This window comes from Cottoperca gobio, chromosome 10 (genome assembly GCF_900634415.1).
Source record: "Cottoperca gobio chromosome 10, fCotGob3.1, whole genome shotgun sequence".
NCBI lineage: Eukaryota > Metazoa > Chordata > Actinopteri > Perciformes > Bovichtidae > Cottoperca > Cottoperca gobio.
Genome location: NC_041364.1, coordinates 19,049,976 through 19,066,109, shown reverse-complemented (window position 1 = coordinate 19,066,109; position 16,134 = coordinate 19,049,976). Strand labels below are relative to the sequence as shown.

The 16,134-nt window shown below is 42.4% G+C and overlaps 1 protein-coding gene across 1 annotated transcript in view; it reads right to left on the bottom strand.

Annotated features, from left to right (window-relative positions):
• Positions 1-16,134, bottom strand: part of tenm1 (teneurin transmembrane protein 1) — a 180,377-nt gene that overhangs the window by 92,883 nt on the left and 71,360 nt on the right. The window contains exon 6 of the mRNA XM_029440996.1: positions 8,702-8,875. Within this exon, the coding sequence (XP_029296856.1) occupies positions 8,702-8,875 (174 nt within the window). The remainder of the gene's footprint in view (positions 1-8,701; positions 8,876-16,134) is intronic.

The following is a 16,134-nucleotide window of genomic DNA, read 5'->3' as shown; positions in this document are numbered from 1 at the left end:
GCACATAACACAGCTAATGCCTTCAGTGACACTACTCACTCACAATATGCGAAACATATTGCATATATATGCAATCATTTCTCCGAAGTGAGCCCTTGAAAATGTCCTTTGCCACAGGACATCTGGATTAAGATGGTTTTAGATTTTGAGTTCTCCCATTTCTAATGACTAGCTAACATCTCTATATTGTCATCCTTCATCTTTCCTATAAAGTGCGTGAATCTCAAAGTCTGTGCGAGTTTGTTCGTCCATCTGTGTCCCGCGTGTGTTTCGTGTCTAGTGTGTGTGTGCCAGGCCAGCGAAAGCGATGAGCTACATTAGGACTTGGGACACAAGGTCTAATTAATTTCTCTTGCCTGCGGGTTATTCAGGTAAAACAATTACACCTGTAATCTATTTTCAAAGGAACTAAACTGTCTTTGCAATTAATGTTATTATCCCTCAGATTCTAATGAAGCGGGAACAGACTAAAAAGTGCAGCCGTGGTCTTGGTGATGGGACATGTCTGGAGGGACCGGAACTGTGTGCGTCCGTGTGTGTGTGTGTGCAAGTTTTAGTCGATATTGAAACGCAGGCCTGTGTGTGACTCTCACACACATTGGTGCAGACAACATTAATAGTGTTCCGAATGCAAGAGAGATTGAGTTTGCCGCAGGATGAATAAAAATATCACAATGGGCAAGGTCTCTATAATTACTTGGATTCAATTAAGGGCCTTTTGAGCAGTTGGTTTAATAAGCTTTCAGCCTCCTCTCTCCACTGTGCAGCATAATGAGTGTCAGTCAGAGTCGACGAAGATAATGCTCTTGGCCTCAGGCCCTTCCATTACTCCCTCGTCCTCACCTTCTACCATCAGGCCTCAGGCTATGTGTGTGACAGACAAGCCCACTGTTCACAAACGTATCCCCTTCGTAACACTCTGAGTGCACTTACATTGTTACACCTGTAATATGTGTCGTACGAATTGACACCAGGAGAAAGCATGTTTTTTATTGCCCTGAAGCTTGTACTAATCTAGTGTAGGCAGAGGCAAAGAAGAAGCAAATGTTGCTAATTGTCCGGCCTTATGCTAACCACAGCCAAAGGCTCACGGCTATGGTTAGCAGGAGGCTAAACTATTAGCAACATCTAGATCTCTGAAACAGTTCGCCAATATTGTAACGAACTAGAGCCTCGAATCAGTGAGTCATCTCAAAGAGCTTTACAGGCCCACAAGATGGCAGAGAAAACAGGACGGTAATTCTCATAGAATTGCCGCTAAATATGGCGAAATCGGGATCGATCACGATTGAAATTAGTTTTTTTTTGCCTTTTCCAGAAAACTGCCTACCCTGAGTTACAGCTTCATTAAAAATATGCTGAAAGGTTGTTATGGATTTTTTTCACAATGACGCCATTTTTTTTTATAGAAAAGTCAGAATAAAAACGCACAAACATGTGTTTTTCTTAGTTATTTTTGTAATCATCTTGTGACTTCTCAGACTTATTTTGGGACCCCGACTCACAGGGGAATCTGTTATAGAGACTGTTAAACTGTTAAAGTACTCTATTACATTTAAAATCTAGCTTAAGTAGAAGTACACAAGTATTATCAGCAAAATGCACTTACATTCCAAGTAAAAGTACTTATATCTACAGAGAACTGCCCTGTGAGTGACATATTATTTATGTTACATTATTAGGTTGTTAATACTGAGGCATCAATGTGGAAATAACTCATTTCAACTATTTATATCCTGTTAGATGGTTCGATCTAAAACAATTTGTTGTCTACACTCATGTGATTGTATGTAAAATATCAATATGTTAGGGAACCGGTAACTACAGTTGCCAATAATAATCATTATGTAGTAGCATTAAATGGAAATACTTAAGCAATTAGCAAATAGCCTGAAACACTGTTAATCTCATTTTGGCACGCTGTGGCAAAAGAATAGTAGTGAATTTTTTATCAAAAAGAAAGTCTAGCCTGTTTACCAAAAAGATAAAAAATGGACTTGTTTTGCCTTTAAGAGCCTGAGACATTAATCTACTCCTCTCATATGCCAAGAGTGAGCACTACAAAGCCCCCTACTTGCCATAAAATGTGTCATCTACACTGTAAATACTGACTGCCGCTTGAAATAATGTTTAATTTCTTCAGCTGCATTTGGATGAGTTGTTTTTAATGCAGGCTGAGTAACAGACAGAACTGCTGCTGCTTTCTCAACTTGAGGAGCTCAAGCAGGGGGTTCACTAAATGATCTATACTTTCTCTGCCTGCGTGTGTGTCTGTGTGTGTGGATGTGAGTGTAACATACCGAGACTGTATCCCAGCGTGAGAAAATCAATGAGACCAGTGTAACAGGGAGCAGTCCATCAGCATTTGCACGCACGCACAAGCACGTACGCACACATTCATCTCTCCCACAGACACATCTCCTTTTCCCACATACATGCATACAATATGCACACTCTTCTGTACGCGTACACACTGCTCAGCCTCTCTCTCCCCTCCGTTCTCCCCGCACGCAGTCTAGAATATTGATGTACTCTTTAAGAGCCCTCCTCTCTGTCTGTGTCACATTCCATCCATCTACACACCATTTCCAACCACACCATCAGATAAAGTGAAAACAATTCAGCACTAACTCTCCTTTCATAAGCAGGGTTTATATACACTCATCGCAAAGGCTCAGATGGCATTCCACAGGCTCTACATTTCATCATTTTCCCATTATAATGAGGCAATATGCCGCTCTACTGTATGTCAGTTTGTATCATTTCATATCATTAATATATCCGGTGTTCCACGTTGACTGAAATATTATTCTCTGACTTCAATGTACTTCATTAAGGCAGGGAATCCACTGACTTCTCTGGGCACATCTGCTTTCATCTGCACCAGAGGAAATTCTATGCGTGTGGGCATGTCTGCGCGCTTGTATGCATGCATGTCAGATATAGAAATAGAGGAAAGAGAAGGTGGAGTGATTGCGCGTGCACCTTCCCGCTTGCACATCAGCCTGAGGTTGATTATCATGGGGTGAGTGGCAATTAATGTAGGACTAATTAGAGAGGCTTTTATGTGTGCAGGACTAAGAAGGGCTCCTGGTGATCTCAGAAACTGCAGGAGCGATAGCCTGAAGAACATAAAACACAGCACGGGCGGCTTGACAAGACACTAGCCATACGCAGATGACACAACATGTCAATTAGTATCTAGCGCCGTGATGCAGGCTGCAAGGTAGATTACAATTCTGCTGCTCCGGATCCTGATTTCGGCGTCGGGCCAACAAATCAAACAGAGAGCCTCTATCTTTATGGCATTGAAGTTGACATAAAAACAACAACACTAAAAATACATGAACAGGAATACAAGCAGATTACTAGCTTCCAATCATTCCACCGAGCTTGTTTCATCTCTCCCTACTGTGTCATCAGTTTATATCAAAACAAGCAGAAACTGATAACTATCCTCCAATCAATCTCCTCAGCTATCTTTATGCTCCCACTGCTATGTTGTAACTTATGTTTATAGCAGCGCATCAAGAATAAAATCATTTATTACAGAATAAAAAATTAAAAAAGATCATTTTGCTGCTTGGCTTCTTTGTTTGTAGATGAAAGTTATGAAAATGGCTAATGAGTTGTTTCATGAAAATTATATTTTAATATCAGCTGGTGCCACTTTTATGATCGATATCTCAAACATCCTTCAAGCTGATTGGTATCCATCAATTGTTTTCTCTCCTCCTGTCTCACTGTTCTCTCTCTCTGCCGTGTCGTGTGTTTTTTTTATCATTTCCATTCCCCGAAGCATCATCTCACCATCCTTCGCCGTGTAATCTAGGGGATTGTGTGGTCTCTTGGTGTGAGAGGTGATGGGTACAGCAGGATGAGCGTGATAATCTGCCACACTGGATTACAGCCTAATCTCTAATCTCTATGGCCCTCCTCTGCCCGGGGACCACCTCCACCGTGCCAATTTTATTAATCTGAGCCCCCTGCATCAACGGCTTAGCTTTGCCCATTTTGATTTCCCAGCTTCCACCAAGCATATAAGGCAATAGCAGTTGAAATAATAGATTGTTATGACGCAACACTCGGAAGCGAATTCCATGACCCCTGTGCGCTCTATCGGAGGATTTAGCTACTGATGAGAGTGTTAATCCTCAGAATGTGAGGATTCATCAAGAATAGTTGCTTTAGGGATGTCCCAGGTTGCCTAAATTGCAGCGGGTTGCAGTTTGGCTCACACAGTCTCTGTATAAGTGCTGAACATGGAATCCAACAGCATCCAATGTAATATCCATCAGAGTCAGTCTAAGCGTGAAGGTTGCTGTGTCCTGCCTGACTTCATGACCTGGAACACTCACAATTAATGTCCCATGTCATGGGGTTAAATTGGTGTTAGTAATTCCTCTGGCTAGTTGAGAGACGGCCAAGTGGAGAAAGTTTATTCCAGTCATGTTCCACTAAGAGGGAACATGATTAACCAATCACCTTGCCTTTCTAATGAATGAGTAATCAGTTCAAGGCTGATCTCTGGACTGAGGTCTCTCTATCGTATTGGAAAATTAATTGTGCCGAGTGTGTTATGTATGCAAGCCAGAGAGTCCTAATGCAATAGTAGCCGATTGGAATTCATGCCAATGGATATAAAGTAAATCCCAACATGTTCCAATCATTACGTTTAAATGCTAGTACTCACATTTCAAGAAGAAATTCTTACTTCTCATCCAATAATTGTGCTTCTATTAAATCCTGAAGCAAAACATTTTTGCTACAGGATGGATTGGAGGATTTCTATTTAATTTAGTGTTCAGAGAGAGAACAACACAAGTACAAGGAGATGAATAGTATGTGACCTGTATCTGAGCCGACCTCTGTCAATGTTTGTGTGTGTGTAGGTGTTGTCTTGGCAAAGGGCTGTTTAATAAAGGTGGCTCAGAAAAGCAGAGCTTGTTGTGAAAAGCTTATTTCATAAAGCCTTCTTGTAGCTAATGTGAGCAGACTTTGTCACGTCTGGTTCATTTCATGACTTTGGAACGCAGACCTTTGATATCAAGCACTGATTACATTCTTCACAGTGAAGAAAATCACAGCCACAGAGCAGCACATATTAAGTGTTATACAAGTGACATAACAGCTTCAATGAGATAGAAATAATGTTTAAAGACTGGCTGTGTGACCCAGTTGTATTTTTAATAGACTGATTTCTGGGTATCTGTTTCTTTCATTTTATTTAGGATAAATGTAAAAATTAAAATACATTTTGAAAATGTTAGCGGCAGCGGCATCATAGTTATTTGTTGGCTTTTTATTAAATGCAGCACATTAATAAACACATATGTTGGCTGGAATACTGTGCATGCTTAAATGAGTACTAGCATTGCACTCATTGCATTTTCAATGGAAATTCAAATAAAGAAAAAAGACTTGATACAGCAGAACCAGAGATGTCCTCTTATTTATTCCACACATTCTTCACCCTTGTCAAAACCTGGCACTTACTTTACCCACAATGCAACTCAACTGGCAACAGTTCAGTTGGAGATTTGGTCGTGTTATGCTATTAGTTGGTAATGTAACCTTGAGGTGCTAGCGTCAAGCAGATATGAGGAGTGGGGGACAGAAGTCTGGTAAGCTTTCCAATTTCAAACTTGTAGTCTTCACCTCCAACATCACTTGATGTGATTAATCAGCTTCTGCGCAGTCACAAAATACTATATATAACTTTTTTCCCATGTGTAATAGTCCTCCCTAAGACCTGTAAATAAAATCCCTGTTTAATATCAGTGGAGTACTTCTTTAAGTCTGAAACAATGTGATTTGAATATTGATTAAACAATGTAATGGCTATAGAACAGTGGTGGATCGTCAGGGCCAGCAAGGCCTTCCCTGTTGGCCTAAACATCATCAGAATATACATTTAATTTTTATATATTTTTTCCACAAATATGTATTAGATTATTCCCCATAGTCTATTCTCTTCATTTCATAGCTTTCCTCTTGGTTGCGCTGCGTCCAGCCTCAGATCGAGATTTGGAGGGCTGGCCTTTATGGTAGAGCTTTTATCCAATCATATTTCAGCCATGATGTGTTGCCAGGGTCCACGAGATCTGCCCTTAGGCCTTCAGAATCAACAGTGCGGGCACCTGTCGCTTAAAGTGAACGGAGACAAAACTGTGGCGTTAACCAATCAGATTTCGAGTTGGGGACACCGGGGCCAGCTAGCAGGCGTACGATAACGTCAGCACGTCCACGTCTTTTGATTGGATACGCAGCTTGAACAAACTAATTTGTGTAGATTTCTACAAGCTGTTTTTTTTCAACCCACAATGGCTGAAGGAGGAGAAGAGATCGATTTGGTCGCAGATATAATTACAACGCCATTTTCAAGACGAACCTTTCAAGAAAAGATAGACATCGTGAGAAGAGAACGGCCTCGGCCGGGTTTGTCCGCCACTTTCAAATCACTAACTACGAGTGGTACCCCCGGCTCACAGCCTCCGAGAGGCACTGCACATTGTACTGCTGGGAATGCCTGCTATTTACAACTGAATGTTTCGTAAATATTAATATAACTCTGTTGTTAAGGTGATGCAACGCCCGGTTATACTGCGTTTCAGTCTAAATGTATAGTTTCTAGAGCCATGGCGTCATAATGATGGTATTAAGAGGTGGAATAATTCAGATAGGACTGTGTAGGACATCACTGAAGGCCTAGGTGTGAAATGCACGGCCCGCCACTGCTATAGAATAATATAAAATAGGTTCCCTATAAGTCTCGCTTTCACTATGTAATTCTGTCTGCGGGTACATGAAAATTAAGGCTCAGTTTACGGCACGAAGGAAGTGCGTCAACCATTGCGCAACCAACACTGTTGCGATCCGTAGCTATCAACAGTTACCAAAGAGCATCAATGTCCTATTCCCGGAAGCGGAAATGGCGGACGGTGGAACAACCAAAGTAACTGTGGAAAACCAAAAGCAGTGTGTCCTATGTTGTTCGTAAGAAAACGTAATGGTTTTGGATTCTTTGCGACAGCGGCATCAATAGTAATACCACTTGAAAACGCTAGGCGGGGGGGGAGTTGAAAAGTAGTTGTTTTCCACTCTAAGCAGTAAAGGCAGCCTAGTCAATATGGGATAATTTGACATAAACTACAAAAAGCCTGAATTGAAACTAAGCATAAACACTAGCCCAGGGGTCGGGAACCTATGGCTCTTTCGATAACGCAATATGGCTAGCAGATCATTTTGAGCTGACATGATTAACAAGTAATAAATAATTATATTGTGTCATTTTAAAGTAAAACATTTAGCAGCAGATTTGTTTTTAGTTCTCCCCTCTCGTTTCCTCCGCTCTGTCTCTGACTGTAAGTTAAGGTAAGTTCACACGTGTGCGTAGGTGGCAGAGCCCCACCCTTCGCGAAACCGAGCAGAGGAGAAACTGCACAAAGCAAGCAGTAGTAGGGGTGTGCAATACCTCAAAATGTGGCCAGTATAGCCGATTCCGATTTTTTGAAAGGCCTCTGCCAGTGACTTCTGTCTTGGTGCCGGGGGTCTGGTTGTGGTTTGGGGATTGCCCTCCTCCCTCCGTTTACTTTGCACCTTGGTGTTCTCTTTTGGGTGTGTTTATAGATGTTGTATACATTTGCGGTGTTGCCACAGTACCTTATTTGTTTTCTGCAAACATCGCAGCTTGTATTATTGTGGTCTGCAGCTGTAAAATAACACCAAACGGCGCTCCTCTTCTTCTCTGCCATCATGCAGCCAGCGGTGTTTGCACATGCACAACCTCGATGATTTAACGGGAGTTGTGTACTGAACGTAGAGAAGAGATAGCGATAACGTTACCAACGTTGCTATCGATACATCGATATTTTAGATCGATCCGCCCACCACTAAGCAAACTCAATCACAGAGAGGGCCAACATTAAAAACTGGGACTACGTCGAGGGCCAAACACGGCCCATATTTATTGAACAGGATACACATATTGGATAAAGTGCAAAAAGATATGCAACATATTTAAGTCAACTGCAAACGGATTAGCAGTTCAATTTTTATTTCTGAGCTGCAAAGTCGGCAAATGCGCTCAGTTGATCAGCAGAATGCTGTCGGGAACACAGCGGTGGAGATGTTTGTCAGTGTTTGGAAACACGTAGTTTCCAAAGTTTCCTGCATCCGCGTCTTTCACAGGCAGCTCGGCTTGGAAAGCTCTCACTGCATCAAACATGATCACACTGCCCTGAAGCTGCAGGTTTAACAGTGAGATGCTTCATTATGTCGCACAAAAAGACCAGCTCACATCGTCCCGGAGATCTGTGCAGTACACACTGAAACGTGCACATAAATTTCCATGGTAACTTAGGTCACATCTCTTTACACCTCCCTTATGAAACTCTTCTTGTAAATAAGCTTAATTTACTGAAATTAGCCTGGTTTTACTGTTAATCTTGCTTTATAAAACACCCCGCTGGTGTAACTGCACATTTGCCAAAGTTTCACATAAATACAAAATAAAAGCAGCGAAGCAGCGTTAAAGTGTGTCAAATGGTTTAGATAGTGTTTGTTCAATACATTTAACATTTCCGAAACTGAAATTTAATGTATTACATTTGCTTTGTTGTTACTGACGGGCAAATCCTGTCAATAGTTGAGTGCAGAACATCTGTTATTATGGTGTATTACTGAATGTGTGTCAGCTCACCTCTGTCACCGGCGTGTGTGTTTTCTGGGTTGAGTGTGTCCAGCAGGTGGATGGAGCTGGTAGGTCTGGTTTTGATGCGGTCCTCCTGTTGATGATCCACCGAGCTCACGCCGTTCTCATACAGCTGGCTCTCGCCGTGCCGCAGATGCCAGGTCAGACCTAACAGGTGGACCGCTACACACACACACACACACACACACACAGCCAAAGAGAGAGGAAAGGCAGATCGAAAAGATCATTATTCAAGGCATGCAGAGAGGTGTGTCTGAAGCTTCTTTAATGCCCATCTTAGAGTTCTCACTCAGTTTATGTGCTTATTAGTGCCTGGCAAGGCAGTGGATAATTAACAAATACACAAAGAACACACACACACATAAACGGTCGCACACGCGTCCAGTCGTTGCATGTACATGTGCGTGCATAAATGCACAACGTGGCAGGGGTGGGCAATTAAGGCAGATCTTCAGAGCCTGAGCCTTGGGCTGGTATTAAAGCGCTAATACAGTCTTTTATGCATGACTAATGATGCTTTGAAAGCTGCTGCCGATTCACAATCCATATGGGCCTTTTAAACAACAAAGGGTATGGGAGGATGGGAGGATGGGAGGGTACCGGATTCCTCCTCCCACTCATAAAACTGTTTACTAGGACAACAATCCAGCATGCTATTAAATAAAAAAAAAACTAACACCTGGCCATTAAGGAAATTAATTAGCACCTTGCAAGGCTGTCAATAAAATGTTCAGTAAAACATTCACCTTCCTCTGACCAATCATCAGGTTCCATTCATGTGAGATTGTACTCCCAACACTGCTTTAGTTTTTTACTTTAAAAGGTAATGTCCCCTTCCTGATCCTGAAGAACAAAGCAAACAAAACAAATCATTGCAGGTTTTTTCTCCTTTGACACATTCGGAACATCAAACAAAAGTGAAGACTCAAATCACAAAGTTACTATGCACTGGTGGCAGTCAGAGGATGGCTGCTGAATGCAGATCAAGGTAAGGAACTTCTAACGACTTCAATCGTCTTTGCTGTCTGTCTTCTGTCGGCTGATTTGCAGACACCCAGAAAAAGCACTTGACACGCGCTTGCTAACGCTCGCACAAAGTGGCTGCTTAGAGAAACAAATCTACAATGATATGGTGTGACCAACACAATCACACAGGTAGAGCAATGCACAGAAAAGTGTAGTCACTACTTTAATATGTGCATGCGTGCACGCTCACACCTACACGCTCGCCCACACTTGATCCCCAGTTGATGAGGAATACCTAATTAAAACTCCAGATAGTTCAAAGCCATTTGCAGTCACTTTGTGTTGCAGAAGCACAGGAAAAGATGATCAAATTTTCGGTGCAAAGCAAATTTATGATGAGCTCTGAGATTTGAAGCCAATTTGGTCTCATGCTCCACTCTTGCATCGCTGGGATCAGCAAATCATACATTTCAACTTTTGACTAGCCCTGGCCACTGTTGGTTTAGTTATCTACTCGTGCACAATATGAGCTCTTCTAAGCAGAACACTGACGATTACTAGGGCCGTGAGGGAGACGTCATGCATCATTTAATTTAGACTAATTGAACTGTCAGCCTGTGACTAGACCAGACATGGACACGCGCAGATTCTTCACGTCAGTGTGGGTACGAGTCACTCATTTTAAAACAGCTTTTCTTTTTTCTCCCCTTCACTGTAGTTTTTTTATTAATGTCATCTCAAAAAGATGCAGTGTGGGGGATTTTGTCATTAACACATCGCTGTGAAATTAGTTGTGACGACTCATTCTGATGATGGAGGAAAATAAAACGTATGAGAAACATTAATCCAAGTGATCCACCTGGTACATTCAATGTCATGGGTTGAATCTTCAGCAAAATCCCTTCTGGTTGTCTAGTACTGTAAGTACTCTGTCTTTAGCAGACAGGTAGGAGAAAAAAATAGTAAGGTGAAGAGAAACGCACAGAAAAAACATGTTGATAGTCTGAATCACATTTTGTTTAACAATGATAGATATAAAGACAATCCCGCAGAGATTTCCTTTAACCTAAATCCCATTATCAAGTCCCTTCTATTAGAAATAAACATGAAATATAGTGTTGTGCCTACAAATGTAAGTTTGTATGCACCGCCACTGTTTGTATTGCATTATATTACGCAGTGGAGTGGAACAACCTATCATAGTTTCATAAATTAGTCTGTAAGAGTGTTCAGTGAGGGATGACAAGTTATTCCCAAACTGATACATTTAGCATTTCCACTATTCAATCTCTCATGCTCCATTCTCTCCTCACTTCCTCTCATCTGGATTGCTTTTCTTTCTCCTTGTTCTTTGACGCACCCTCCCTCACCTTCTTTTTCCAAGTGTTTCCTACTCTAGTAATGACTGCAGTAACAGTCCTCACCGGCTCTCCGATCTTATTCTCCTCATCACTCCATCCCTCCTCAAAAGGCCCTCATACCCTACTTCTCATGCTCCTGCTCATCAGCCTCTCTCTCTCTTCGTTTCTCTAACTCTCTTGTTTTATGGCTGTTGACCTTTTGCTAGAACACTTAGCATCTAGGGCCACACACACACACACACACACACACACACACACACACACACACACACACACACACACACACACACACACACACACACACACACACACACACACACACACACACACACACACACACACACACACGGAGGGCTAAGGACCTGAGAACGTGATGAGGAGTGAATGGTGGTGAAGAGTGCAAGTTTGTGTGTATGCTCTTGTACTCTTGAGGACCTGATGTCCTCGTGGCAATATTAAGAGTAGTGATGAAGATGTTTGTTGTTCTTCACTTGACAAAGTTAATTCTGAGTATTTAAAAACGTGGTACTTATGGAGCCACAGGCAAGGACAAGACTAGGGCTTAAAGGTTAACTTTGGTATTTTTCAAACTGGACCCGATTTTTCCATGTTTATGTGTTTAAGGGACTAATGGGGGAGTAGCTGATTTCAACAATGTGGATGTGATATTTGAGAACAGGATTTCTCATTGCTGTCCCCATTAGTCACTTAGACACAAAAACATGGTTTGAAAAATACCTAAGTTAGCCTTTAAATTTGGGTATAGGTTTTTAATGTCCAGGATTCGGCAACCAAGAGTCTCATTCATTTGCCGACAGCAGGTAAATGGCAGTAACAAAATGTACATTTTGTAAATATAACAAAAAAAACAACTCAAGGTAGCTTTTACTAGGTGGACAGATATAATTAGCTCAGTTATCATGGAGATATATTGTTGTCATAAAATCCAGAAAAGCTAGTGAGTTTGGATTGTTTTTTCAAATGAGCAACTGCTTTAGTGTATATCTGGTTGGATAAAAGGTCAAACGTATTGTACATCAAAATGTACAAAGAGAAGTCAATTATAACTCACAAGCAGGGCCGAATAAACCCACTGGGAGTTCTCTGGGAAAGATTTCAAAGGGGTCCTGTTAAGCCCCCACACATACTTTCCCAACACATTTTGCCCAGAAACCAACCAGTTTGTCTATGTGGGATACTACCCTGCCCCCAGTTAGCAGTATGTCAGGTTGTGGTAGGGCTGCAAATAACGATTATTTTCATTACAGAGGGGGCTTACATGGGGTTCTGTTTTTTTCTGTAAATCACTTTTTCTTTTAACCACAGGGCTCCTCTATGAAACAAGACAACATTTATATTTAGCGTAATTTTCTGTCACATTCTTGGTTAAAGTGAAATGAATTCAGCAGCTATAGAACTTAGTGCTTTGTTCCAAATTGCATCAACAAAGTGTTATGAATTTGCTACGGCTCTGATTCTTGCCTCAGACTGGCTTCTTTTCCCCATAGCAATGGCATCATGGGTATCGTAGTATTTGGAGCCATCTGCTATACCAAAATAATGTAGAAAATATGATTTCTCAAAGTTGAAACTGATGATGATATTGTAGCAGGGTATTTTGTTTTTGCCATCAATTATTTATTGGTCAACTAATTTTATAGAAACAAAGTATTAAAGTATAACTAACAAGTCCCCAGATGAAGTCAAACTGGGGACGCTGCAGTTATGTGACTTGTGTGGCGTCTTAACCACTTGGATACCAGTGTGCCTGGTGTTTCTATGTTTAGGAACGTTCAGAACATCATTAAAAGAAAAATCTTAAAATGAGAATATATAGCAGTAACAAAACACCTCCAGAAACAGCGGTTCCACTCACTTCTTAACTCCATTGCTTATAGGATTTGATATACTTTTGATCCTTCATGTGGGCACATGAAGTACATACACACTCGCACAGACTCACACTCCAATACAGCATGCAGTCAGTTACGCGAGCAGCATGTGCTCAGCATGAACCTTCACTCTCTCGCTCTGTCTCTCCATCTCTCTTCTCTCTCTCTCTCTCTCTCACTACGTGTCCATCTTTCTCTCCTGCGCTCTTGCAAAAACGCACATAGCCATCACATGTTAGAGAGACTCCGAGCGAGTCCAGTCATTATAATGGGAGCGGCAGCAGCACAGTGGCGACGGCGAGCAGCAGTGCATCGAGCTAACAGGCCGAGGCCCTCGCACACATGAATCATTGATCAGTGTGACAGTGAGATGACTGCCAGAGGTAATAGGACGGCGCAGCTGTGAGGGGGTTCTGTACTGTACCCTCGCTGTCGGCTCCCCCGCAGAAGTGTGCATGGAAAATGTGGAAGGCTGAAGAGAACGGCGCTGAGTGTACGGAAAGAGTGAGGCAGTTAAGTAGTGGGAGAAGGAAATGCTTGATGTAGCTTTTTCAGGCTTACTACCATGGAGAGAAAACTAAGAGAACAGAAGAATCCAAACTGGTGGAAGTGTGTGGATAAAGTTAGCAATGCTGCTGAGATAACAACCTCTCCATTACGGCTCTTGTACCCGAACAGCTGGAATGCAAAGACGTACGGATGCCATATCTTTATTGTGATTGTAAGAAATGGCAACCTTGAACCACTACATTCTCGCCACCATTCTTTCGAGAGAGCCAAGTTTGTGTAAAGCAGCAGACTATTTGTGAGCTGGCAGACGCAGAGATAGTGCTAGCTTGCAGTTGCTGCTGCAGTTGCTGCTATTGTTGTTGTCAAGCATGTGTGTCTCTCCAGATTAGATAAAAATGATTGTGGGCTCCAGTGATGATTAGATTTCACACTCCTGGTGGGAGAAAGACTAGGAGATGGAAAAAGAAAATTGTGTGTGTGTGTGTGTGTGTGTGTGTGTGTGTGTGTGTGTGTGTGTGTGTGTGTGTGTGTGTGTGTGTGTGTGTGTGTGTGTGTGTGTGTGTGTGTGTGTGTGTGTGTGTGTATTCCTGTTTAATGCCTGTGTTACACGCATGCAGTTATCTGGCGTTAGTAACAGTGCTGGCTTGGGCTGCAGGACACAATGGGTGAGATTGACTGTGAATATACTGTCTTATCGATAACCATTACAGCCAAGGTAGCTATGAAGTCAGTTAAAAATGATTTATCAATACTCTCGCACAGGCGGAAACACACCCGGGCTTGATTGCCAAGTTCTTTTTTGCTCATACACATAGCAAACCGCCAACAATATTCCAACTGACAACCAAAGACTACAGCTGGCTTTGCCGGCAGCAAACACTTTCAAGAGCATCAGTCATTCGATTTAGTGTGTAGTTTAGTATGTACAGTAAAAGCAATTTCTCATCCGAGTTCTGCATGGCTGTGTCAGCCTCTAGCTAAGCCACAACTTCTGAGGGTTGGGAGAAAGAAAGGCAGAGAGGGAAAGAAGGGCAGAGGGAGATAAAAGACGCAGGGGAGGTGGAGAGAGGGGAGTAAGGAAGAAGGAGGAAGACAAATGGGGAAAACAAGTGTGAAGGAGAGTGAAGGAGAGGGACTTCAGAGCCAATAAAACAAATCTATGTCCAAGTCAACGTTAGAGTAGAGACTGGGAGCCTGGAGGTCTGCCTGCCCTCTCGTCTTTTCGCCTGTCAGCCCTCGCTCCACTCTGACAGACAAGAGGTGCTAAAGTGTTTTTCTTACTCCCCTCCACCAACCCCTTGAAAGCAACTAATACCACTGTCATGAGTGTTTAAGTGCGTATGTTTGTGTGTCTCCTGCTGTCATTTGCCTGTGTGCAAGTGTGTGTGTGAGCAGCGGCGGAGCCACACTCCGCATTGTCTTGTCTGATATAAACCTGCAGGACTCATCAACGGTGTGACCTTGCTAATCAGGAATGGGAAGTCCTGTTTGGATAAAGGGATAAAATGTCGGAATTCGGAAAGAGGGATCAATGGAGAGCGGAGGTGGCGACACACTTCTCACGTCTTGAATGATAAGATTTGCCGTGTATCCTGGTGTTTATTTACCAGTAAAACTCGCTGTCACTGTCATCTAGTTAGTCACGGTATAGCGAGCGACAGCACAGCAAGTCCAACAGATCAAAGCATTCTGCTTCACGCATTTCTCTGTTTTTCATTCTTTCATTTCTAATCATGCCCCCTCTCTCCCTTTCTGTCAGAGTGCCCCCACTCTCCCTGTCTGTCTCCCACTCGCTGTCTTACTGATATGGTCCTTTTTCTGAAAGCTGAGTCATGTTACAACAGACAGAATAGTGTTGAATGAGCACTGGGATCGGCGCCATGTTAAGATTCCCCTCCGGCAGTCACCACCAACCACCACTGACAGCTGAAACACTGCAGACAAACAACTGCCGCTCAGTCACATCAATCCCTGTGTGTTTATGCGTGGGCGTGTGACTGCATTTGTTTGTGTCAGAGAGGATGAGAAAGATAAAAAAAATAAAAATGCGTCAGATGCCGTGCGCATCTGTGTGTATTGTGTGTGAGCATGTACTGCCCTGTTGAACTATTGGAGCTATTGAGGCTATTTCATTGCAGCCTCTCTGACCTTCTGGAGACATTTCACCAAAGGGCTCTCTCGCCATTCAGAGCTTTCAGACCGGAGCCTGTCTAGCCATTTAAAGCAATTTTACCAAAGGCTCCTGTAGCTGTTAGGGCAGTTTTAGCAAAGGCCAGCGGGTTTCTTAGAGCTGCATCAGACGACCAAAATAGAGGACTGAAAACAAAGAGAAACTGGACCAATCAATACAGACCCCAATGAGGCATGAAGCAGCTGGCTGAAAGATGCTGGGGGTGAGGAGTACGCACACACACACATACACACATACACATACACACACACACACACAGGCTCACTGTTTACAGATTTTCACTAACATTTTGTAAAAAAGAAAGCAGAGCAGTTCAAACCAATTTTCACCCTTTTTTGTCCTTTTGCACTCAAACTATGTTGTTTTATTGCTGGAAGAATACTGAACAACATCACAGCTTACATTAAACAAGATCAGAAAATTCTTCCATGAATAGAAAGTGAAGAAAATGAGGAAGAAACTCAAATGTGTTGCTGGTTACGCACCAGAATGATTCTATAC